Raw genomic sequence first — 27,292 nt, forward strand, 5'->3', positions numbered from 1 at the left:
AGTGGGCACTCCTATTCCATTCAGTACCCTTCCTGGCCATTATTTTCATTTTCATCAGAGCCTCTACTGCCAGCCTAAGGGAAATGTCTTCCCCTGCTTCCCGCGACTTCTTTGCCACAGAGCTAGAGAAGCTCGGAGCCCTCATAACTGGGCTGGGCAAGGAGGCCGGTTACAACTGGACCAGCACTTGACCCGTGGATAAAAGGCGCAGCAGGATGCCGCGTGCCTGCAAGAAAAGAAAGAAAGAGAAGCAGAAAGGAAGGCCAGAGAAGAAGAGAGGAAAGCATGAGCTAGCTCTCCGAGATGACGCAATCTCTCTGCTAGTTTCTAAGCCCCAGACCATGAGCTGGACTCCCGGTAAGAGGTGGTTGCGGAGGTTCTGCACCACTTGTTGTGTGCGTGGGCATGCTGTGGATTCCGACCAGTGCCCAAGTCGATCCCTACCTTGGGATGAGAGCTTCCAGGGTGAACTTCTCCAAGGCTACCATATAGCCCTGCATGATGAACAGTTTCCTACGGCCTATCAGTGGGAACAAGTCATGGCCGACACCGAAGCCCAGGTCTCCCTTATTTCAAGAAAGGCATTGCCTAGGGGTGCCAAAATCCAGACAGACGAAGAAATTCAGTTTGAATGGATTGACGGTAACCTCTATTCTGTTCCTTCGGTCCTTCTGAATGTGGAAATGCCCTATTTGGACCAGGAGACCAGGGAAACCACATTGTGCCGCCTGGGCGTAGTTGACCAATTTCATGATGTTTACCAGGTAATATTGGGCCGAGATCTCCTAAAGCCGTATCTCCCCTGGACGCAGCTCCCACTACCAGATGCACTGGATCCCTGCAGCATGCCTCATAATCAGTCAGTTTTAGATTCAGAGGCTAGTGCCTCCGATGTCCCAGACATCCCTTTTATTTGTGAACCTGGCCCTGACCCAGTGTCAGAGCCCAAAGTTCCTGCCGCATCCTCTCAGCCTCTTACCATTTTACCGCCTACCTCCTCCACTTTGGAAGAGGTAAGCCCACCAGTTAACCTCGGACTTGCTTTCCGAGGGTGATTCACCGGAGGTTTCCTTAACCTCCCCACGTCAAATCACTGCCAGAGAGGACTCTTCACCTGTGCCAGAGCACACTGCCAGCCTTGGTGACTCCACAGATTCGTAACCTGTGGGGCCATCTCGGCCTTACCATCCAGTGCCACGGAAGAAGTTCTGGAACAAGTTCTGCCGCGACTGTGGCCGCAAGGGTCACATGTCTGCCAACTATGGAGGGTGCGCTAATCACAATATTCCCGCCATCGCAATGGCCGTTACTAATCCTTCTTCACTAGGACCCCCGGCTAAGGGCCCTATAACAGTCGCACCCCTCCAAAGCCATTATCAGCCAAGCCACGTCAGAGCCTACGACGACTCTGGCACTCAAATCTCCCTAATATGGGAAGATCGAATCCCCCGAGGGGCTAACGTCGATAGACGTCATTTGATCACCATTGAAGGTATCAACCATATCAAGTTGATCCTTCCGACCATACAATTGAGGGTCACCAGACCTAGTTTCTCCAAAGTATGTACTCTTGCAGTTGCAAGCTACATTCCAGGAGGTCACGACCTCCTCCTAGGGCAAGACATGAAGTCTCCCTCGCATTCCAAAAAGCCTAGGGTTTCTAACCCCTCACCCAATCATTCCAAAGCAAGGAGTCATCAAAATTTTACTTCCTCCAGGAAGTACATCCACCAACAGTCTCCCCCGTTACCAAGGGGGGAGATTGATCATTCGCAGTTCCGTTGCAAAAACTGCAACGTACTAGGGCACTCCACGAATTGGCCTAGGTGCCCTAGCCGACTACCAGCAGCGGACACTGTCCATTTTCCACAAGGCTTAGCCTTCAACAAGAGACAGGAGCCTCTGTCTCCCATTTCCAAGGGCATGCTGAGAGGTATTGCACCTTCGGTACCCGTCACAGGTCCAGTCAACCTCAACACTCTGCCAGTGCCTAACCTAATCAAGGATCCTCCTACAGGAGATCCTCCGACAGGCATGGAGTGTACCGCAGCCCATGGCCAATCCAAAGTCCATGAGTCTTCTTCACCCTCACCACTGTCGTCCAAGCATGAACCTCCGGCAGACCTTACCTTCATACCTCCTCTGGAAAACCTGGAACTGCCCGACACGGAGTCAGCCTGGAGTTTTCCCCTTATGACAGCTGTCGCAAGAGCTGAAGTGAGGGCCTCCCCTGCAGTAGGTTCCACCTCTACCTACGACGGTTGCTGCAGATACCGAAGTAGGGTGTTCTCCTGCAATCCCTCAGGCTACCACTGCCGCTGCTCCTGCCGGCGTTTCTGGCCTTACCCCAGAGTCGTGCCTCCGTCTACTCCTAGGACTGGTATAGCCAGTCCTGGAGGAAGAAGAAGAAGAGAAGGGACGTAACAAATCATTAACACACTAACCAAAGAGCCACATGCTCTCCTTGACACCTGTGCCCGAGGTACAGTGTCGCATTCAATTGCAGAGTGATCCTGGCACCTACCCAGAGAAGGTAGCCAGCCTGATCTCTGCCAGTAAATCTAACCCTCTAACCCCTAGAAATTGTGATACTAACACTCATGTAAATGTCATAATTACCTCATTACATTTCCATCCTGGTAATGCACTAACCATCTCAATATCCTCACGCATCATTACCTCACCTCATGTATTTTAACAATTCCGTCGCTGAACTGCTGCTGTGCGTACCACACTCTGGAATGATTGTGTCTCGAATTAACTGTAATGAGTAGGTTAGGCTAATGATTTATTACCAGGGCATTAGGTTAGTAGCAAGTAGAATTTTCAAGTAACCTTATCTAGGGTAGAGTAGACTGTCGTCACAGACCAACCCCATAGTTATTACTTAGGCTAGACTACATTACTCCATTAAGTTAGTACACTTAGCATCTCCACCTATAAGTTAGGTAGGCCACTGTAGTTAGCTGTATCGCTGCTCTAAAAACTTCAAGTTAGAGTAGGAGAACTGGGTAGTCGAGACGATCAACTTATTTAAGCCAAGACCTTCACGCCCGAAAGGGAGTGAATGCCTTCTTAACAGGGGGAGCTGTGACGTTTATAGATCTCTTTGTCTACCCAGTAATTAATTAATTAGTTTGATTTGGAAAACGGCAGCCATTTCCTCCAAATATCAGCTGATTTTTAGTAAACGCAGTTAACCAAAAAAAACCCGCCAGCCAGAGATAGGGGGTTCCTAAGTTGGGGAAAATAGACTATTGTCAGCTTTAGGGACGTATCTCAAAAGGGAAGGATGTAGGCAGACTGGTACTTCTTAGGCCTATATCTTAAGCTCTTTTTCCTGTGAACCCTCTGCTGGCTGTATGTTCTGTTTCCAGGATTTGCCCTGCTTGTGGGGGGTTAAGCTGACCCCAACACCCAGGCAAAACACCTGCGATCTGCCCCAGTCGTCTCCAGACGTGACCTCGGACGGATGTCCGACCACCTGCCTTCCATTTAGGCCTAGCCATGGCGTTAGTGGCGCGCCGACGAGCCCCAGACCTAAGACAAAGCCGGGCGCCACATTTACTACAAAGGTCCACAATGAACATTGCATCCAGGTACGTCTTGTGAAACAGCATATTGCCAGTCCCTTACATCCTATTATCTATTTGATCCCCATTTTCCCAATTCAATTTTGTACGATATGTTCTTCGGCCATGCGCTGCCGAGCATGCATCCGTTATTGGTAATTCTGTATACGCTGTTGCGAGTCAGTTGGCTCCCGAGTATCCTGTAATAAAGTTCAGTCTCCAGGACGTTGTGTCATTGCAACCCAACTTGGCGCAGTGAGTAGGATAAGGACCAAGCCATGCCCCAGATACGTCGACCACCCCAGGCCACGCCAAGGCGTGCCTCACCTGCAATGCCAAGGGCCTTGTCACAGGCCGTCATGCAAGCACAGACGTTATTTGCAGACCAGCAGCGTGCCATCCGTTACCTTCAGGATGCCCCTTCCCGGTTCAGGAACACGTGCCGGTAAAGTTCCTGTCTCTGCTGCCCCTGAGAAGTGTGAGGCGGTAATGTCCTCGGCAGCGTTCAGATCCTGGAGACGTTCGATGACGTATTGGATTCACCTTAACAAGTTCCCGCCACAGGATGTTGTCATGCACATTAGGCTCAACTGTGTACCGGCGTTGCAACGTGCACTGGACGCTCGGGTATTCAGATGCCAAAAAGAAAGCCCTCGCCCCAGACGCGGCTCTGGACGCCATCGGGATATTGTGTTGCGGTCGTCGAATCAGGCAGTTCAGTGGTCTGAATTCTTTGCCCTCGCACAAGGGCGCGAGGAATTAGTGAGCGACTATTTTTCGAGGTGTGCTCAGAAGGCCACCGACTGTGATTTTGAGTGTCCCAAATGTGGGGAGTGTTTAATAGAGTACATGCTGTTGCGGAAAATAATGGTAGGCCTCAGTGACCCTGTATTAAAGAGGCATGTTTTTTCAGGCATGTGAGACATTTAAGAGTGTAGATGCCCTTCAGGCACTGTGCTGCACTTTCGAAGCTGGCACGCCAAGATGTTGAAAGTGGCCCGCGCATCGCTATCAGTGAGAGGGGGTCTGCTGGCGCCTCGAGTGATGATGTCACAGGCATTGATGACGTAGAGCCAGATGCCGCGGTGTTGCACGGCAATTCCAATGTGAAGCGTTACGGAAATTGTGGGGGGCGCCATCCCTTTGGTCGAGCGTCGTGCCCAGCAAGAGGTATGACGTGCCACGGGTGCCAAAAGGTAGGGCACTTTCAAAAATGCTGCAGGAATACGAAGAAAGCACCGCTTGCCTCGAGTTTAGCGATTGTTGCAGATACGCACCTCTCGCCCCCCACCCCACGATCAAGGCTTGTGTTTCCCATAGAAAACGGGAATTCAGTATCCACACTCGTCGTAGCAGACACAGGAGCACAGATCTGCGTTGCCGGACCCACGATTCTCTCAAGACTGCAAATAAATTCACTGGAGTTGCAGCCGCGAACAGGTCTGAGGGACGTAGCTAATCTCCGAGTGAGATGTCTTGGATTAACGGCATGCTTCATTGATATAGGTGGCGACGCACGAAGCAGGAGGTTTACTTTGTGCCGACGGCCAAGAACTTCTATATATTGCTGAATGCTTGTAAGGAGCTGGGAATAGTACCCCCTGACTTCCCTCACCCCTACCATCTCGTTGCATCAGCTGATGTGCTTAATGAAGACGTCGCAACGGCCTAACTCCCCTGAAGACAATGAAGCCAGCCACCTTACCCATCCCGCCAGTGGAGGAGAAATATACCGAGACTTGAGGAGTGGTTATTACGGCATTTCTCTTCAACAACCTTTAATACAACCAGGGAACCGTTACCTGTCATGACGGGCAAGCAGCACCACATCCATTTGTTGCCTGATGCCGTGCCTTATGCCTGTCACACTCCCGCGACAATCCCTAAGCATTGGGAAGAGGAGGTCAAGGCTCAACTTGACGAGGACGTTCGGAAGGGCGTGATAGAACCAGTCACAGTGGGGGATGCAACGGAATGGTGTGCAAGGATGGTCGTTGTCGCCAAGAGACGGGTCAACCTCGCCGCACAGTAGACTTCCAGCGCCTCAACACCCACTGTCTTCGGGAAACTCATCATACACCGGCACCCTTCGACATGATTTCAAGCATCCCCCATTCATACGTACAAGACTACGGCGGACGCCCACTGGGGTTTCCATCAAGTGAATTGGACGAAGACAGCCGCCCGCTTACGACCTTTATCACTCCAGGGGACGATACCGTTATCGTAGAACACCCATGGGTCACTGTTCGGCGTCGGACGCCTACACAAAAAGGTTTGACGATGCCCTGCAAGACATCACCAGAAAGCATAAATGCATTGACTACACTTTGCTATACGACACAGCATTGAAGAGGCGTTCTGGCATGTATATGAATTCCTGTCAACGTGTGCCTCTGCAGGTATCACACTCAAGCCCGAGAAGTTTAAATTCTGCAAGAGAGAGGTCACTTTCTTCGGTTATTACCTGGGATGGGAGTCATACAAACCAGCAGACGACGACTAGACGCCATTCGTAACTTCCATATGCCAGAGAAGCCCTCCATCACGGATATTAGGTCGTGGTTCGGGTGGGTCGTGAATCAGTTAGCTCCCTCCCTTCCTTTGCAACAGCAGCCCATCATGGAGCCCTTTAGGGACCTCCTCAGAAAGCCCACTGGAAAAAACGTTTACTGGGATAGTCAGCTACGTGACAAACTCCGGCAGGCACAGGAGGTCATCTGTCAATTAGCCAAGGACGGCTTGGCATATTACGACAAAACACGCCCTACGACGATAATGACGGATTGGAGTAAGAAGGTATCGGGTTCGTAGTCCTTCAGCAGTATTGTATTTGTCAGTCAGCTGACAGCCCCTTTTGTTGCAAGGGCGGCTGGCGCCTTGCCCTGTGTGGTAGTCGACACCTCACCTCCTCTGAAGCTGGGTATGCCCCCGTAGAAGGAGAAGCCCTGGCAGTTACCTGGTGCTTGCGGAAGGCCAGGCTGTTCCTACTTGGGTGTCCTAATCTCACCATCATCACGGACCACCGTCCTCTCGTCAAGCTGCTGGGTGACAGAGCCCTCAAGGACGTCATCAACCCGAGATTATTCAACCTGAGAGAGAAGACACTCCAGTTCAGGTTCCACATGAATACCTGCCCGGAAAAAGGAACACTGCCGCAGATTTTCTTTCAAGGTACCCGACCATGCGAGCACCCTGCGAAGCTTCCGACGTGGATTTGGAGGACGACATTCAAGTGGCAGTGGCATGTGCAACCGTGGCTGCTTTGGAACCGGATATCATCGTGTTGGATGAAGACTGCGTCAGGAGCGCTGCATCTAACGACCCTGTATATCAGCTCTTGCTTGCAAGGGTTGCAGCGGGCGACTGGCCCCAACAGAAGTCGCAAGAACTCGCTTGCCTACGCCCCTTCTTCAAGCGTTCGGGACCGGCTAGCCATCAACCAGGATCTGGTGACATACTCAGTGGACCAAGGATGTGTTCGCTTGGTTATACCCGAGGATTTACGCCGCCAGGTAGCCACTAACCTACACGCAAGACACCAAGGCCTCGACTCGATGCTTAGAAGGGCCAGGCAGTCGGTCTATTGGCCGGGAATAGAAGGGGACCTTCAGCATTGCCGCGCCCGATGTACTTCATGCGATGAACATGCCCCCTCACTGCCTCCTGAAGAAATGATACACACGCCGCCTGCGGAATATCCCTTCCAGCAAGTCGTCGCAGATATGTTCCAGATAGAAGGCAGTGTATACATGGTGTATGCGGATAGACTAACAGGTTGGTTAGAAGTGGCTCATTTCCCCAATGGTGCCACGTCTAACAAAATCAGTAATCACCTTCGATCATATTTCTCGCGTTTGGTGGGGAGCCCCAGAACAAATATCAACTGACGGAGGCACGAACTTGGCCAGCGAGGAGATGGAGGCCTTCTTCAAGAGATGGGGGGTCAAGGTCCGGCTGTCGTCGGCCCAGTACCCCCAGTCTAACGGCAGGGCAGAAACAGCTGTCAAATCGGCGAAGAGGCTAACTCTGGGAAAATGCGTTAAAGGGTGGAGCCCTTGCGTCGGACAAAACGGCCCTGGCGATACTTCAGTATCTCAACACTCCTCTCAGGGAAATTAACAAGTCGCCGTCTCAGCTTGCAACGGGTCGCCAGCTGCGCGATGGGGTACCGACGGCCAGGAGACACCTGTTAGTAGACAGATATTGGAGGCAGACGATACGTCGAAGGGAGTTACAAGTGGCAAGGTCGCAGGAGGCGATGCGCATCCCTGGCACTACCAGAAGACTGCTGCCCATCGAACTAGGTACCCATGTACGCATACAAAACCAAGCTACCAAGCAATGGGATTGAACGGGCATAGTAACAGAAACAAAGCCCCATCGTCAGTACACCGTCAAGCTTAACGGGAGCGGCAGGCTGTCAAAAAGAAACAGACGACGCCTGAGAGTCATCGCTCCGCCCTCTGGCACGCCCATGTCTCAGCACGAGTCCTCCGCAAACCATACCCCGACAGAACAGGGGACACGCACCACACAGGAGCCCAACGTTGTTGATAGGCCCGAAGAGCCGCAGGTAAACCCAAGTGGCTCAAAGACTTTGTAGAGTGATGTTATTATCTTTTGTATGCAATTGCATCAGGAATTGATATTTCTTTTCAGAGAATTTATGTATTTTATTTCGTTTTTGTTTATGCATCGAGAAGTTAGCTTTAATTTTTTGTTTCTTCCCTTGTCTCTCATTTCTAATTGATCTAAGGGCATTTTTCCCCCTTTTTATTTTTTGTCATGGTATAAGAATGTTCTTGGGGGGGGATGTACGATATGTGTTTTGTATTTTTTTCCCCTTTTTATTTTTGCCATGTATAAGTATATTCTTGAGGGGGGGGGATGTACGATATGTTCTTCGGCCATGCGAGTGGGCATGCATCCGTTATTGGTAATTCTGTATACGCTGTTGCAAGTCAGTTGGCTCCCGAGTATCCTGTAATAAAGTTCAGTCTCCAGGACGTTATGTCATTGCAAACCCAACTAATTTCAAAACCAAAATGAACTCATCCCTTTGTTTCCTCTCACTGCCTCATGGCCGCATGTTTCCCTTGTGTGATCGTCCCAGACAAATGAAGTCATTGCATACCTCAGTGAAACATTAAAGTTCCTTTTCCCCAGTGTTAGAGAACGAAATAATAGTAACTGATAAAAAGAAATCCTTTTCCTTTTATCTTGTTTAATCTGGGATCCTTTTCCAGATTCCCTGAGTCACGTGCCAAGTCTCTCTGCCCGCAAGTGTTGCATTCCGCAAGATTATGAAACCAGCTTTTACAAATTCCATTTTGAGCCAGCTCTTATCCATTTGTGAGAGATTATAAGTCCACGTGGTGACCAGTAGCATTTACTTTTCTCCAGGCCAGTAGAGCCTCTTGTAAATAAATAGCTGTAAAGTATTTACCTGAGTTTCTGGCGACCTGTTCCTCTAGAGTAAATTATCACTATAAATCCGTTTTACGGTAAGTTCAAGTAAATTCACCTTGTTCTCCCTTAACTTTTCCTGTTTACGTATCGTAGTTCTTTCAAGGCCAGGCTCATACGTAAATATATATATATATATATATATATATATATATATATATATATATATATATATATATATATAAAAGCTTCGATTTATAGGCAAAATAAATTTCGGGCTGAGAGAGTTCAGGCCCCCAGACGAGAAGGGTCCCGTGCGCCTATGATTGATTGATTATGAAATTTAGGGTGGCCGGACATTTGCGTCTCTGGACATTCATGGCAGTACTTCAATACATCTTTATAAAAGGAATAAAAGAAAAGTTTAAAAGTTACAGGTTTTTTTTTTCAAAATTTAAAAAATCATTGGAGGTTTAAAAATACAACAAAAGGTATAATGTTGAAACGAATATAGGTTAAAAGTATTAAAAATATTTCAAGATTTTAATAAAAATCATTGTGGTTCAAAAATATCTAAAAATCTATGTATGCTTATCTACTAATGCCAAGATTCTCTTAGTTGCCGTTTTATTTTTTGGACTAGAACTCCTCTTTGAAAGTAACTTTTTCTTTAAGGCAAAAGCTTCCTCCTTTTTTCAAATAGAGGGATGTTGACACGATAAAGAATATTGTCAGGCATTTTGCAATCCCTCTGAGCTGTTATTAGATCTAGGCAACTGATTTATAACTTTCTTGAACATTCCAAGACTCGATAGAAAAAAGTTGGTTCCATCCTCATCCCTCTTCGGCCTCTTGCTTGGCCAATGCATGTCATTTCAAAATAAGCGGTATATATTCTGGTGGCAAATCACAGCCATCGGACAATTCAATAAAAGCTTCTACAACGTCAATTAAAGGAAGAAACGCTAATGCGGAAAAACACCGAATCTTCACATTGAATACCTCATATTCTCTATACTGTTGTCTTAGACCTAGGTCACATATTTTCTTAAAAATAGACTGAGATAAATGAAAGAGACATGAACTTATTGTTACTTCTGGAAACTTTTCTACGACAAAGATCTTGGATTAAGTTGCGGTTTGAGTTGCAACAAATATGTGAATAGACGAACATATGTTTCCTTTGTCTTAGCCGGAAGCAGAGCTGTGGAATGTATTGGTGTTCAATTAACTAAAACATGCAATAATTTGAAAGTATATACTATTGAAAAAAATAATTGTAGAGCTGTTAAATGCATTGATGTGCAATTAGTTATAACAAGCAACTGTTGAAAAGTATGTTCATGAAAATAAAATGCAAACTGAAAGAGTAAATATTTTTTTTTTTTTTTTTTTTTTTGTAAAAATGCATTTTATTAGGGACGCAAATGTCCAGGGACACAAATGTCCGCGACGCAAATGTCCGGGGAAGCAAATGTCCTACAACCGAAATTTAGGTCTTGAGGACCAAGCGCTGGAACCCACCAGGATTATTCGGGGCCCTAATGAACATGAAAAATATAAATTAGCATGATAAATTATGAATAAGTGAATGATACCAGTGTTCAAATATGAACGGAAAAAATGAAGAATGATGATAGATAAAACCAATATAAAATGAATAATCGAAATTCTATATTTAAAAATATATATTTATAAAAAAACAAATGACTATAATCTTCACTAAATATACTGAAATCATATCTCATTAAAATAACAAGATTCTTTTAGATAACCCATAAGGCTATCTACCTCAACACCATCATTTAAAATTTCTTAAACAGTCTTCCTAGCTATTAAGTACTTTACCCCAAGACGATTAAATCTAGGACAGTGCACCAACATGTGTTCAACGGATAGCTGATCGTCACAGTGAGCAAAAACTGGGGCACTGGCTCCCTCTAAAATATAGCTATGGGTGAGGCGGGTATGTTAGGATGATCTTGCATCATCTGAAGCGATTAAAACCCGAACTCCAAATGTCAATACTTTTCCTAACATTTGTGTACTTCCTATTTGTGGATAAAATAGGCGAAGTCCATCTCTGCTGACAATATCTTATTGATGTATCTTGTAATAACTGGATGCACATCCAAATGTGGCACCTCAATTGAGTGAAGGTTGTATACACTTAGTCTGATCCAAAGTCAGGGTGTAGGTATACATGCATCGTGTGTGACTTATATGTTTTTAGGCTCATAGTTTTGTTCCTAGCGTAGTTGGATAATCTTTATATTATCTTAAGTTTACTTAATAGAATGATTTACCGCCCTTCATATTCCGCTTCTTCCACATGACAAGATACTTTGACTGAGCTTCCTTATACTTATTCAATTATGTATTCCTTTCCTACATGCATTTTATATATATATATATATATATATATATATATATATATATATTATATATATATATATATATATGAATAATTATCACATCGAACGTGATCCATTTATATATCAATTCAAGCTACAAATGTCCTTTAATATCTAAATTCACTTTACCTCCCAAATGATATATTTTATTTCCATATATGTACCGAAGGGGAACGAAATTATTATCAACTAAAAAATTCCCCTTCGGTACATATATGAAAATATATCATTTGGGAGGTAAAGTGAATTTAGATATTAAAGGACATTTGTAGCTTGAATTGATATATATATACATATATATTATATATATATATATATATATATAATATATATATATATATATATATATATATGTATACATAGTCATATATATTATATGATATATATAATATATATATATATATATATCTATATATATATATATATAACGAATTTCATTTTCACACAGTTCTAGGACGTTCAGCTGGAAAGTTTTCTATCACAAGGCTAATAACTTGGTCCTTTATTTAGGAGAATTGGGTAATTTATCAGCCTAAATGATTGAATGAGTTGTGAAGGGCTCTAAAACCAAATTCACCGAGATCTACGGAGACATACAATAACCACTGTTGAATGGAATAGCAGATAGAATTTAGGTCATAGCCCAAGCGCTGGGGCCTATGAGGTCATTCATCGCTGAAACCGAAATGGACAGGAAAAATGTTTGAAAGGTGAGACAGGAAGAAAACCTCTCAGATATTTTGCATTGAATTAGCACACACACACACACATATATATTATATATATATATATATATATATATATATATATATATATATATATATATATATATATATATATATATATATATATATATATATATATATATATATATATATCTAATATATATATATAATTATCATTTCTAAGTCAGTCTTCTAAGAAATTATGTAAAAAAAATTTACAAAAAAATAAAAAAAATTTTTTGCAGTGTTAGGGATATATTAAGCACCCTTAGGATACTTATTATTGTTTATAAATTTAATAGATATTACTCTAACAATTTTATTATTCTAAGACTTATTAATAGCAAAAACCTTTTTTTACAGCATATTATTAAATTTGTCAACATGCACCTAAAGTAGTATTTTGCTCTTATTTTAGGGACCTAATTATTTTCTGTACATATTACAAATTACCTGAACTTGAATTAAGGATATTAATAACTTTATTAAAGCAATTGACAGCGCTCGTTTATATCTAAATCTAGAAGGGTTTTCAAGAAATTTTTGCGTATCCATGAAAGGCATTTAAATATATATACAGCAGTTAGTAGTACATTAGAAGGAATAAAAGTTAAATGACAAAAGAAAAGTAATTAATTTCAACAGGTGTATGCAGTCTCCGACTTTGGGCAAGGTAGTAGTTCTTACGTTGCTCTGCTTAGCCCACTACTCTTAGCACATAATTCGAAACCAGTTACATATTGAAATTAATTACCCTAATTTGAAACTTACTCTAATGGTACTAAAAACAGGGAAAGGAAAACTACTTACAGTAACTAAGGGCGATGAGTTAGCTGCTGACTGAAAGGTAAAAAGAGGTAAATAACTTAATAAAGACCGAACATTTCAATTGCGAACATGAAATATTTTTATAAGTAGATCGGGAATATTCTCTGGACCTTGGAGTTTAACATGCTTAATTTCATATTGACTGTCCTATAAGGACAACGCTTTTCCACTAATATCCTGCACATTTTCTGGCCTTGCCTCTAACATATTACTCATGTATCTTTGATAAATGTAACTAATTATATTCTTTTAAGTATGTCTGTGTAGAAACACAAATCGGCTGGCCCAAAGTCAGTTTGCCTGTGTGGGTCGGATGCTACATATCCGTCTGCACCCATTTATAAGCTCGTTTACCTGCAATAAACATCAGTACTGCTTAACGTCTCTTTGTCGATATCTCACAGCCCAAAAAAGTTTATTTTTAATCAATTTCACTTAATAAATTTGCAACTTCTTAAACATTTAATAATTGGATATACTGTTATGAGGATTATAAAAAAATTTTCTTTCCAGCACCTGACACGTTGCTGGTTGAAAGTTGGATGATCATTCAAGGTATATTTTTAAGTGCTGATCTGCATTTGGTGATTGTGTCGTGTAGGGTATTCATCAATTACACATAAGACAAGAGAAGTGGGACCTCCCAGGAGTATGGATATTACTTTAATGTGGATTTGTTCTTGGAATGGAGTAAATCACAGTCCAACAGTTGGTTTAATGTTTTAAGTTGCCATTCTGAGATTCATTATTCCATCCTACCTGCTATTTACTATGGAATAGAATAGAATATAGAATTAAGGCCAAAGGCTAATCGCTTGGACTTGGTATGAGCATTCAGCAATGGGAGGGGATTATTATTATTAATAGGAGTTAGTTTTTCCAGACCTCTGAGTCTCAAGTAGACTCTTCTCGGGCTGGTTAACAATGGGAGGGGAATTAAGAGTAGAGGTTTCAAAGGTGTAGCAGGAAGAAAATCTCGCGGTTGCATTATGAATGAACAGTTAGTTGAGGGTGGAAAGCAAGATGGAAGAGAAGGCAAACAGAGGTACAGTAAAATAAATGAAAGGGGTTGATGGGATGTTTTAAAGACCCTTAAGTATTGCCTGCAGTTCATCAAATGAGGTGCACTGTTGGCACTAACCCCCTACGGATTCTATTTGCCAAGGACCACAGGTTTTACATACATAACAGCAAATCCTTCATTGTCTAACTTGCAACTTGCAAGGACCACATTTCAACATCTGTACCACCTTCATACAATTTGTTGAATGAAAACTTGACTTTTTGAAACAAAATTCTTTAAATTGAACAAAAGGATTTTAAACACCATTTTGAAGGGAATCTGAAGACTTCTAGTTACTAAAATGATAAAACTCGTGGTGTTATGTTTTTACCCATAAATGCTTAACCCTTATTCCAAATAATTCTGCTGTTAAGAGATGCATAACTGGGAAAAAGAACACTGCAAGTTTCATTAGATAAAGGGCATTAAACATTACAAGAGTAAGAGTTGGATCTACCAAAGTTAATTGCATCATGGGGACTTCTACATGTTCTACTGTATGTATGCTACTTATGAATTTCAGGGGTCTATGCAGTTCCTAGACAGTTAATACAAGTATGAAATTAGTGTTTGAATAGGGTTATATTTACACTCAATACAAAAAATTTAAAAAATGAGAGGAATGAGATTATCTATTAATGGCACAACAAAAAAGTGCTGCTTCTGGGAAGGACAGAGGCACATAAGATAACACACTGAGGTACGAGAAGAGCTATCCTGAGGCTCAATGGAGTAAATATCTGGGTCAGTTTGACACAGATACGGCTTTGAAATTTAACTGGGTATGCAAATATAATGTGAAAAAATTTACTTCTGCTTTGTAATTTAACTGGGTATGCAAAATTGTGAAAAATTTACTTAGATTTGTTCCCAAATTAACAATACTCAGTAGAAATTAGGCCAGTCACCTAAAATTTAACTTGTCGGTGTTGAACTACATACAGGCACGGATAGAATTACTTTGACGTGCCATTTACAATAATACCATAATCCAATGATGGATTTCATGTTAACGATTATGATTCATTGCTACAGAGAATCCTTTCATGTTCATGGGTTACGAGGTAGTCTAGAATGAATGGTTGCTTTTAATCTGGTCATGGTGGTTATCATTTTGGTGGCTTTATATACCTCAGTATTAAATAAACTTATTTGTAATGAACTCTGTGTTCCTTAAGTATAGGACACTTTTTGCAGGTCTTCTGGCCATGTAAGATTATGTTTCTGTAATGCAATAATTTCAGTAACTATACTTGCCAAATGTTATTCAGCAGTTTTGCCTCGCATACAAGCATAGACTTTGCGAGAGAACTATTAGTTTCATTAGAATGACTAGGAAACATCAGTAAAATCTGCATATTGTGAACCTATATACATCATATAATGTTCTAGTGCTGTTTATGATGTTAGGAGCATATCCATAGCAATGCAACTGTCCTTTTACGAGTTTCAAAATCCTAGATGTTACAAGCTCTGCCTGGAAAAAGTGTGAATTATGAATATGTTTTCTTGAAGAAATATTCTTTGCAAAGCCCCTTCCACAAGAGGGCCAAATGCACAGTTGGCAGACACTGTTACCAATTTTGTGGATGGATGGCAATCACAAGTGTGGTCCAATTCATAGGTTAACCTGCCTGTCTTGGACAGGTAGTTTTTTTTACAATTGTGCAATGATTTGGTTGGAGATTTAAATGTTCTAGAACAGATGCCAAGCCATCCATTATGATTGAATCTGTATTATCTAAAGCCATTCTGACATGATTCATGTACTGAAATCACAGATTTATCAAGACAGGGACAAGGTGAATGTCAAAGAGAAAAACAATATGTACATATTTTATTTATTCCAGTAAAGGTAATAAAGCTTCTCTTTATAAAATCAAATCTTAAATGGTTAAATTATTTTACATATACTGGTTGCTCGGGAATAGAAGTGAAACATTAAACAGCAAATGGAGTGTCACAATAAGAAACTCAAGTTCCAAGACTTTCCAAAAGCAAACAATCAAATTGACTATGCTGGCATGCACACATTATTAATACACAGTTAAAACTGATCAACGCAGATTAACCTTAAAATAATATTCATAGCCCTCACAGATTAATTTAAGGATTGGCTATCATATTGGAAAAATTGTTTTCCAAGGAGCCAATGAAAGGTCATAGTTAATCCAGTGAGATTATTTCTAAGAAAAAGCTAACAAATGCACCTCAAATGAAGCTGTACATACCAAGTATTCATAATGGCAATGTTAGGAAAACATGATTATCTGACCTGTGAATTTCATAAACTATCAATGTGCCAGTATCATGCAAGAATGTACTGGCTACAGCATGCCTCAAGTGAAGCTGTTGCACCACTGATTTTCCACTTGCCCACTTCCTATTCAAGCTACTTCCACTCTTTCCCCTACTCCAAATTTGCTCCTTGTTGAAAAACCAATCCTTTCTGCCAGGCATAGCAGTCATGGCCAAAGATAAGAATCTTATAAAAATTTACTACTTGGGAGGTAATTCACTTCCAGTGAATAATTTTAAAGCCATTAATCAACCTCCTCAAGCAATAAAAACCTAGTAGCTTCAAACTTGTCTCTAACATGGAAATATTCAACAGTACATTATTTTTACTATTAGCTATTTTAACCAGATCAATGAATTATTTTGAGGTCAAAAACATTCACAGAAGTTCACTCACACAGGACAGGAAAAGAAGAAAATAAAACAAATAACATTTAGTCTTTAACAAATAGTATATAGGAGAAAATTACAGAAAAAAAAAAAAATATAAGAGGAAAGGCAACAAATATAAAAATAGTAAAAATTAAAAAGGGGGTGTAAATCACAAAAATGTAAGGTAAAAAGTTTAGTTTTTTTAAGCTGGGAAAAGTGCTACACAGCAGACAGCACAACTATTTCATGTTAAAAATATTGAAAAACTGAAGCTATAATAGGATACTGGAAAGCTGATACCTTTTAAAAAAGTTATCTAAAATAATTTTATCTCCATGGCAATATGTGATAGCTATATACAAGATGATATATAATATATGTACATTTCAACTATGTACACACCGCTAACCTTTGGCAATCGGTGGGACAATACAGCCAAAAGCTGTAAAATCACTCAAGATACTTAAACCTATTCTTTTAGGAGCCATAATGACAGACGGCGAATTATTCCAGATGAGGAGACCCAAGAACTACGATGAATACTCCATGGTTCAAAACCAAATTCCACTGAAGTTTTGTTGGACTTCATCATCAAATCCATTTTCTCTTTTCCCCTGGTGATGACATTTTCCTGATCTGTCTCCAAGTCAACTACCTCCTTGTAAACCACACTATCAGAGACTTTCTCTAAGGTTAACAAAGATAAACCATGACCTTGTGCATCCACATCAGTCTTAAAGATCTGGACAGTATTCACTGATGGTCTTTGACAGACTTTCTCAATCCCATTACCTAGCGCTTTGATGTTATAAAGACAAGATGACTGACAGCTTCAAGTTTTCTGCTGCTGTTTGAAAGTGTGCTTAGCTAACGACGAAACAGTCTCTTTGAAAACCAAGGATTTAGGATTTGGTGTGCTTCTTACACTTGAGGGTGGTAGATTTTCCTGATTCCTCATCTTCACAAAATTTGAGGTTTTAATCAAGGCATTTCCCAGTACTGAAAAAAACAATTGTAAAAATTGATTTTGGTTGTGAACTACATATGAACTATAGTACACCTTATTCAGCTAGCCTTAAACTAAACAAAATATGACATGCTATTTTTTACAGACGAGTTTCTTCACACCTATTATTAATAAATTGCCTTATTTCTACACAGAAAAAAGCAGTCTCATGTGACTTGCATTTTACAAGATCCAATAACACAGGACATGCTAAATCCTGCCACTGGTACTACCTCCACTTCAGAGAGAGAGAGAGAGAGAGAGAGAGAGAGAGAGAGAGAGAGAGAGAGAGAGAGAGAGAGAGAGAGAGAGAGAGAGAGAATGGCCTTAATTAAAAGTGAAATAAAAAGGTTATTTTACAAATACAGTTATATTATCATCTAATTCTATTATTTGAAAAGAATACTAAACATAGTACATACAAGTAGTACCATAAAGAGTCCATCTGATCTCAGTAAGAGAATAATTATTCTTATTATTTAATTTACACAAGCCTGAAAACCTATAAATTACATAAAAAATTACACACACTTTAGCAGGGTTTCTCAAGAATTTGAAAATGCAGTGTTTGCATTTGCATGCGTGTGAAAAACTTGTGTATGATTAGTTAGATTCCAATGAAAGTTTGCACTATTGTGAATTTGCAAAACTTTAATCGCGTAAGATTGAGCTATAACTGTAATAGTGACAAATGTGTTAAGTTCCTAGTTTTAAATTTGTTTTAATTATTTAAAATTAATTAAAAAGAGGCAACTTGGAAACAGGAGAAAGCACGTAGACCGTGCGATGTCAGTTTCTTAACCCTTCATGGACAGATTGATCCTCAGGAGTAGTAATAACAGGTTTGGGGTGGTGGACGGATTGATCCTGTAGATAAAAAATATTATGCGCCATTGATTTGGAAATAATCAGGCAGGAAAGAGGTGCCAATACTTCTAAACCCCATAAATTCACTAATGGCAACTTTTACACTGGCTAAAACCACGAATCGGGCGTCTCAGGACTTCAGCTATGCTTGTAACTTCGTGGGGGAATGTATTGTGTATCTGTCTCTCATGACGTCTTTTTGTAAATTTACTCGTAAATGTACTAAGTGTTGGCTGTTTTTTGTTCTTGTCTTTAATGATAGGATGTCCATTGTAAATGTAATTTTACAAAGAAAAGTAGAAAGAAATATTAGAAAAAACCTAAATCTTAATTCTTGGTAAATTTACATAAATATTTTTCAACAAATATACTCAATTTTTTACAGATTTTATTTCTTATCTATTTTGATATTGTGTGAGCAGTAATTATAATATCACAAAATACAGTGGTACCTCGTTTGTCAAACGTTTGTGTCGAACTTTCCATTTTTCGAACAAAATTTTTGAGAAAATTTTGTATCGTTTGTCGAACAAATACTTGTACTTCGAACTGACTGATTGTCTAGTTTATACTTGTATTCGGCGGCCTACTGGGTCTTACAAGTTAAACTGTATTAATTTTTTTTCCTTTACAACAGTTTAATGATATTCAACAAAATAAAATTATAAAGCATTAAATATAAAATACAGCTTTCAATATAACATTTAGCATAAATGGTGTATAAAATTGTATGTAACAGCTGACTTGAGATTGAATGAGGGAGCATTGATATGTTGAGGAGAGAAGAAAAGTTAAAATATTACTGTATGTATGTAAAAGCAATAACAATTCACATAAAAAGGAAATTTCCCAATGAATTTAACGTAATGATAAAATATGAGAACAAACCAATGCAATATTTTTTCATATTTAATCATTGTTAAATTCATTGAGAAATTCCTTTTCTAGCATTCTTGACTTATTATTTGCAAAATCCTCATGTTTGTTTTAAAAGTCTGTCGTTTGCCCACTGTAAGTTGATGTATTGTGGCACAATTAATCTCTTTTGTGCACTTAAGATCCAATCGGACAAACACACTATCGATTCCTTTGATTGTCTTTATACCTATGTGAATAAAACTGATTTTATCAACCTTTGCATACTGCTACCAATTTGGTTTGCTTGAAGGGTTCCCATCTTTCCTCCCTCCATCTCCCAGCCAGCCGGCGCCATTTTTACCAAACAGTTCGTAAATCGTACATAGAAAAAATAAAATTGAGAAAATTTTACTTCATATAATGTAGTGTTTCATTACTTCACTCTTAATTTACCTTTTGAACACATTAATAATAGTAAAAATGTGAAAAGGGGGACTTTTTGGGTTGGCTGGAACGAATGATCCTGATTCCCTTTATTCTTATGGGGATGTTTGTTTCATATTTCAAACAAATCGTACTTCGTACATCCTTCTGGAATGGATTAAGTTTGAAATACGAGGTACTACTGTAAAATAAAATTATTTATTAGAAAAAACACATGTAGGTTGGTAAAATTTATGATTGTCTTGTAAAAGAGGCCTCACAAGGGGTTGTAAATAGTAATTTTCAACTTCTCGTGGAAGGTAGGGGAAACTTTCAAGATTTTTTCTTTCACCATGCACATTTGCATATCTTCCTCTTTCCCTTAACATGTTTTTTTCCCCCCGTAAATTGGCCGACCTCAAAGTTTACCCGGCCTGAGGAGCTGCATATTGATATATTTACACGTCCAGTAAGGGTTAACCCACATCTCATCCTCCTTAATCCTGCGTGAGAAGACCTAGTATTCTCTAGACCTTTGAGGCACAAGCGTGCACGTACACACAACCCACAATGGATGCTATGGGAGAGGACATAAGGTGCTTGACATGATTCTAGAAACAAAATCACTAGGAAGGCCTTGAAAAAATAGTGAATAACTTGTCTCTCAGACCAACAGACTAACCTGCACTCTAAGACAAGGAAAATTAACACTGATACACATAGATGTCACACTACCACTCACGCTCCTCAATCACAGGTATACACTACCTTTTGTACAAGAGGGACCACAGTCCGATGCTAAATGCGTGGAGGGCATGCTCACTCTACAGACAAGACAAAACACAACTAAAACAAGAGATGACTCGGTGAGCAAGTAAAAGCGGATGTGTTGAGAGCACAAAGGAAGGGTAGGCCAACTCAAGTCGCCAGCGATTGTAGGTATGTCCACTAGTATTTTGTCCTTTGAGATAAGGTGAAAGCCAAAGTGCACTACTATGAAATTCAGAGCCTCTGTAACACGGTTTTTTTTTTATTTTGCTCCTTATCAAAGCATCAGTTGTAGCTGAAAGTTAACATATGTATATTTTACGTCTACACACAAATTTTGTCAGCATTACCAATAACCTAAACCCGATAGTTTTAATTTTTATAGAGTAAAAATTATCTAGCCGACTCCATGGCCAATGATTGCCAGCCAAGAGTCGAAAAACATTCATTACGTAAGCAAGGTAAACATCGTTTTACGAAATGTTGCCCCACCCATCCACCAGACAGAAACCCATTCACCTTATTCCATCGGCTCTGAAACCCATAGTAGTCAAGAATGGCTAACAGGATTTGGAATTGTCCCCGTGGTTGCAAAACTGCATTTGTCTTACGACTTGCAACTTTATACAGTCAAGAGAAAACCCGTGGCCATGCTTACTATAGCCTGAATAGGTAATTATTCAGTTTCTAGTTTAAATCCAATGTTTATGGTCTGATTTGTAATTAGCGTAAAGTGATTAAAATACTTGTAATGTCATTCAGGATTTTGAACATTTCCATTAACTATTCACTATGCAACCAAGAGAGAGAGAGAAAGAGAGAGATTGTATGTAAACAGTCTTTATATAATTATTTTTCTTAAAATAAGATTTTTATCCGAAGTAAATAAAAGCTTATATGTGCTAAAATCTCCAGCAGTCCAAAGGATCATCCGATATAATTTTTTTCTTCTTCTTTAGTCTGTACGACCATGTTGGATATAAAGACTTTATGAATGGTGGAACGATACATAGATGTGGGAGGGGCATCTGTGCTAGCGTAGTAATACTACTATAGCAGTAGTGCCGCAAAATTAGTAATAGCAGCAATATACATGAATTAAACGTTTAGGCCAACTGCTGGGATCCCTGAGGATCATTTAGCACTTCTTACAACTACTCGAGAAATGAGTTTTTATAACCAGAAGTTAGATTTTCTAATACAACAATGTCCATGATAGCCTTCATTGTTATCCTGAATTATAACGGGGCCAAAGTGGGTGGAGCCTCATGAAGTCATCATTCTGACGATAATTATTGGTGAAGGTTTAAAGCCAAAATACGGTATGTCTATTTTTTTTTTTTTAGTAAATAGGTAGACACCCGATAAATAAAAATTGTTTCACATTGGATACAGCAGTTATCAAATCAAGCTTGTCTACTATGTCTTTGAAAATTACCAACTATTCCCTACATCTTGTCAATCTGATTGTGACCTATAAAGTAGATTATAATTTCTTAGGACACTTATTTTGGGAGTTAGACTATTAATCGAAGTGTTTTTGTAGTTATTAACATATTTTGTTGGTTTGTTCATTATTACAATTATCAGTGGAGAGGATTCAGAGTTCATAAAGGTGTACTGCTTTGCTTGTATTTAAATTTTTGTCATTGTTGCCAGAGGTATAGCCCTCGTTACATATAGCCTATCATCCATCGAGAAAGAGGGAAGAAATGCTGTCATAAGTTACGTAACAAGTGCGTTCGAAACCTTGTCTCTGAGTAAGTTGGCCCCCGTCTTCAAAAAAAAAAAAAAAAAAAAAAAAAAAAAAAAAAAAAACTCAACCTACGTAATGCAGAATACAGTCAAAATTCATGTGTAGATATAATGTGTATTCTGAATAAGCGTTATATCTATGAAATGCATAGATAAAAAGTTATTGCCAAAAAACCGCGTTACAGAAGCTCTGAATCTCATAGTAGGTGCGTGTAACCCATATATTAAAGTGTAGGTTCATATTTGTGTGGGAACTATCATATTGTAGTTGGATTTCAAAAGCTCAAACTAGTACAAGTAAAGAATTGGCCTTACCATTATATTTCCTCTTAAAAACAGGAGACTCTTGAATCTGTTTCCCACTGCTATTAGGCTTGCCATGAAGGGCTGACGTGCTCAGGCTTCTCCTCAAACCGCCACTTCGGGGGGTCTTGGATGTCTTACTTGTAGACGAGAAACCCTTGGTTATGTGAGGTGTGGTGACTTTTAATGTCTTGTGTGAAATCAAACCAGTTTTTGAATTAAATTTTTTGGTCTGAAATGAAAATGTTAAAGTAAATAAGACAGGGTGGCAGACATCTATTAACATTCCAAGGTGATATATTTGCTTTATGAAACATCATATATAATAAACTCATAACTTCAAAAGGAAACCCTTTTGAATAACTTGCAAAAGTGGATATTAACTATACTGCTAACCTTTAATGTATGGATACCATAACAGGTTTTGAGAAGTGGACAGATCCACTCCAGGCAAGCATAAAAATTACACAATCTTGCATTACTTCAATGGGCTATAAATGATTCTTGGTAACCGTACCCTCAGGTCCCTTTACCCAAATCGGCATCTCACGAGTTTATTTGTGTTCTAGACTTCAAGGGGGGAATGTCATGCTCCTCTTTCCTCTATGACGTCTTTTTATTTCCTCATAAACACACCGTTTGCTGTTTGTTGTTCTTATTATTTTTATGATATTATTTCAGCTATACAGTGGACCCCCGTAGTTGCAGATTTCTCTTTGGAACATATCTACCCATTATTTATGGGAAATTCACATATTTGCAGTATTTTTCTTTGAGAAATATCCACAAATTTGTTTTAGTTTTCCCCTTATTAAATGCACTTTTTGATAAAAACTTTTAAAAAATCAGATATAAACATTCTTAGTGGATTTGTCCTGAAATGCTTAAAACTGCCTATTTTGTTAGTTAACAAAATAGGCAGTTTTAAGCATTTTTATATATGGAGGAAAAAAAAAAGAAAGAAGAAAGAAAGAAAGAAATAAGAAACTGGGAAAAAATGCCTAAAAAAATCTCTTAAATATTTTACAACAAATGTATATACTCAGAATTTGTTAATGATTTTAGTTCTTATCTATCATATATAGTGCGAGCTGTAATTATAATTTTACAAAAAATTATTAGCTAAAACATGTATAACTAGGTAAAATTTACAATGATGTTGTATAACAGGCCTCACAAGGGGTTGTAAATAGTAATTTTCAATATCTCATCGAAAGTAGCGTGAATTAAAAAAATAAATAAAAATTTTTTACACCATGTGCATTTGCATATCTTCCTCTTTCCATTGATGAAAGGGTTAATGTTAACATTGCTAACCCTTGATTAACCCTCTTACGCCGATTGGACGTATTAAACGTCGTGTCAAAATGTCTCCCGTATGCCGATTGGACGTATCATACGTCGGCTCAAAAAACAAAAAAGTTTTTTTAAAAATTTGGCGGAAAAATACTTATAGGCCATACCAGCCGAAACTGTTGTATCACGCGCCTTGGGGGATGCTGGGAGTTCACGGATCAAGGCATTGTTTTGTTTACAATCGCTACGCAGGCGGGCAAGCGCGAATTTCTTTCTTATCGCACTAAAAAGTATCAGTGACACATCTCGGAAATTATTTTGTCACTGACATAATTTTTGCACCATTTTAAAATGATATTGTAATGATACAATTAAGTTTGTTCATACTTACCTGGCAGATATATATATAGCTGTATTTTTCCGAATCCGACAGAAATTTAAACACTTACGACACACGCAGTGGGAGTCAGGTGGTTAGTACCCATTCCCGCCGCTGGGAGGCGGGTATCAGGAACCATTCCCATTTTCTATTCATAATTTTTATTTCCACTGTCTCCTGAGGGGAGGTGGGTGGGTACTTGATTATATATATCTGCCAGGTAAGTATGAACAAACTTAATTGTATCATTACAATATCATTTTGTTCATGAAACTTACCTGTCAGATATATATATAGCTGAATCCCACCTTTGGTGGTGGGAGTAGACAGAATAGAAGATTTTAGGAAACATATATATGCAGATAATTGATATCTTGGTTCCTTACCTGTTAGCACAGCTGACTTCGTGGTTACTGCCGCGTAAGTCTGCTTGTGCTACTAGAGTTGCCAGCAAGGTAGAGACCTATAAAGCTGGTGCACTCCAGATGATCTGTCAACAGGGGCGAGACCACGACGTGACTAGACCATTGACCATACAAATGAGGGCAACGAAGTAAAACAAAACCACCTGGCGTAGCCTACCAAAAGTATCCCACTTAGACTAAGCTAATGGAAGGGAGATCTGCCGCAGGCGGTCAACCCCACAACCATAACACAAGTTAAAAACTCCCCTAACCATTAAAGGATAGGATGAGCGCTACCATCCTGCCACCCCAAAACAGTGTTCTGCCCAGCAAACGTATGGTCGATTTTGCGAGTAACAATTTTCGTATGTTGCTTTCACCTCCCCGCAGGTAGTGTGAAGCGAACACCGAATTGCTTCGCCAATAAGTGGCGCCCAAAATATCTTTGATTGCCATATTTTTGTGAAAAGCCACCGAAGTAGCAATAGCCCTCAACTCGTGGGCTTTCACTTTCAGAAGCTCCATGTCACTTTCACTACACTTTTCATGGGCTTCCTTAACCGTACTTCTTAAGAAGAACGCCAGTGCGTTCTTCGACATCGGAAGATCTGGTTTTTTCACAGAGCACCACAAGTTCTCCGAAGAGCCTCTGCATGCTCTGGTTCTCTGCAAATAAAATTTGAGAGCCCTGACAGGACACAGGACTCTCTCAGCTTCAGGTCCCACTAGCTCCGACAACCCTTTGATCTCGAACGTCCTCGGCCAAGGGTTGGAAGGGTTCTCGTTCTTTGCTAAGAACGTAGGACTTAACTGCGCTATGATCCTTGAACCCAATGCGCTTGCTTATGACTTGAATTTCGCTAATCCTCTTCGCCGTCGCCAGAGCGGTTAGGAAAATGGTCTTCTTAGTAAGATTCCTAAGCGAGGCTAAATGGAGCGGTTCAAATTGACTCGACATAGGAAACTTAAGTACCACGTCTAAGTTCCACGATGGTACTCTCGGTTGGAGAACTTTCCCAGTCTCAAATGATCTAATGAGATCATGAATGTCTTTATCATTCGCTAAGTCGAGTCCTCTATGCCTGAAGACCACAGAAAGCACGCTTCTGTAGCCTTTAATCGTGGGAACGGCTAGTTTCGCTTCTTTCCTAAGGTGAAGAAGGAAATCTGCTATCTGGCTCACAGAGGTTGAGGTGGAGGAAATGCCCTTCTTTCTGCACCAACTTCTAAAGACAGCCCACTTTGATTGGTAAACTGCGATTGAGGAGGGCCTCCTTGCGGTGGCAATCGCCGTTGCCACAGGTCTTGAAAAACCCTCGCTCTGGCCAACTTCTTGATAGTCTGAACGCAGTCAGACTCAGACCGGATAGGTTTTTGTGGTACCTCTCGAAGTGGGGCTGTCTGAGTAGATCTTTCCTTAGGGGCAGAGTCCTTGGAAAAGTCTACCAGGAAGGACATCACCTCCGTGAACCAGTCGAACGCTGGCCAGAAGGGGGCGATGAGGGTCATCCTCGCTCCTTCCTCATCACTTCCCAACCCCCCGAGGATTTTGAATGGGGGAAAAGCGTAAATGTCTAGTCCCGACCAATTCCACAGTAAGGCATCTACTGCCACTGCTCCCGGGTCCAGAACTGGGGAGCAATACAGCGAAAGTCTCTTCGTTCGGGAAGTTGCGAAAACGTCCACATGAGGACGTCCCCACAGCTTCCATAGCGCCTGGCATACTTCCTGATGAAGGGTCCATTCCGTCAGCAGAAGCTGTCCTTGCCGACTGAGAAGGTCCGCTCGCACGTTTTTCCACGCCTGACACAAATCTTGTCAGAATCGTGACGTTTTGCAACTTCGCCCAAATCAGGATATTCTTCGCGATGGCGAACAGAGAAGGAGAGTGAGTTCCCCCGTTTCCTGAGGTATGCCAAGGCTTGTGGTGTTGTCCGAGTTTATCTGAACCACTTTGTTGGAGACTTCCTCTTGGAAGAACCTTAGAGCAAGGTAAACCGCTGAAAGTTCTTTTAGATTGATGTGCCAGGACACCTGTTCCCCTCTCCAGGTGCCTGACACTTCTCTCCCTCCCAGTGTTGCTCCCCAACCCATGGAGGACGCATCGGAGAACAACACTAGGTCGGGGTTCCGAAGCTTGAGCGAAAGTCCTTCCGCAAGCTTCTTTGGATCCAAACCACCATATGAGGTGCTTTTTCACTTCTTCCGTCAAAAACAAGACCTCTTCTAGATCCTGTTTGCGTGACCAATTGCTTGAGAGGAAGAACTGAAGTGGTTGGAGGTGCAACCTTCCCAGAGAAACAAACTTCTCCAGTGAGGAAATGGTCCCCAGCAGACTCATCCATTCCCTCACCGAGCATGTTTCCTTTCCCTAGAAAGGCTGACACTTTGTCTAGCATTGAAGTTGTCGCCCCTGGGAGGGACGGAAAAGCCCGAAAAGCCACTGAGTCCATCTGAATCCCCAGATAGACTAAGGATTGAGAAGGAGTCAGATGCGACTTTACGAGATTCACCTGAAGTCCACGGGACCTCGCTAACGACAGAGTCGTGTG

General features: G+C 40.7%; 1 protein-coding gene across 2 annotated transcripts in view; it reads right to left on the minus strand.

The window, feature by feature from the left end:
• Positions 1–15,838: 15,838 nt before the first annotated feature.
• The window catches only part of LOC135226971 (kinesin-like protein KIF18A), a 118,576-nt gene continuing 107,122 nt past the window's right edge, over positions 15,839–27,292 (minus strand). For both annotated transcript variants that reach the window (XM_064266674.1, XM_064266675.1), the window contains 2 exons: positions 22,674–22,893; positions 15,839–17,680 (listed from right to left, as the gene is read on the minus strand). In XM_064266674.1, coding sequence (XP_064122744.1) covers positions 17,514–17,680; positions 22,674–22,893 — 387 coding nt within the window. In that variant the 3' untranslated portion in view covers positions 15,839–17,513. The remainder of the gene's footprint in view (positions 17,681–22,673; positions 22,894–27,292) is intronic.

The sequence above is a fragment of the Macrobrachium nipponense genome, chromosome 15 (genome assembly GCF_015104395.2).
Source record: "Macrobrachium nipponense isolate FS-2020 chromosome 15, ASM1510439v2, whole genome shotgun sequence".
NCBI lineage: Eukaryota > Metazoa > Arthropoda > Malacostraca > Decapoda > Palaemonidae > Macrobrachium > Macrobrachium nipponense.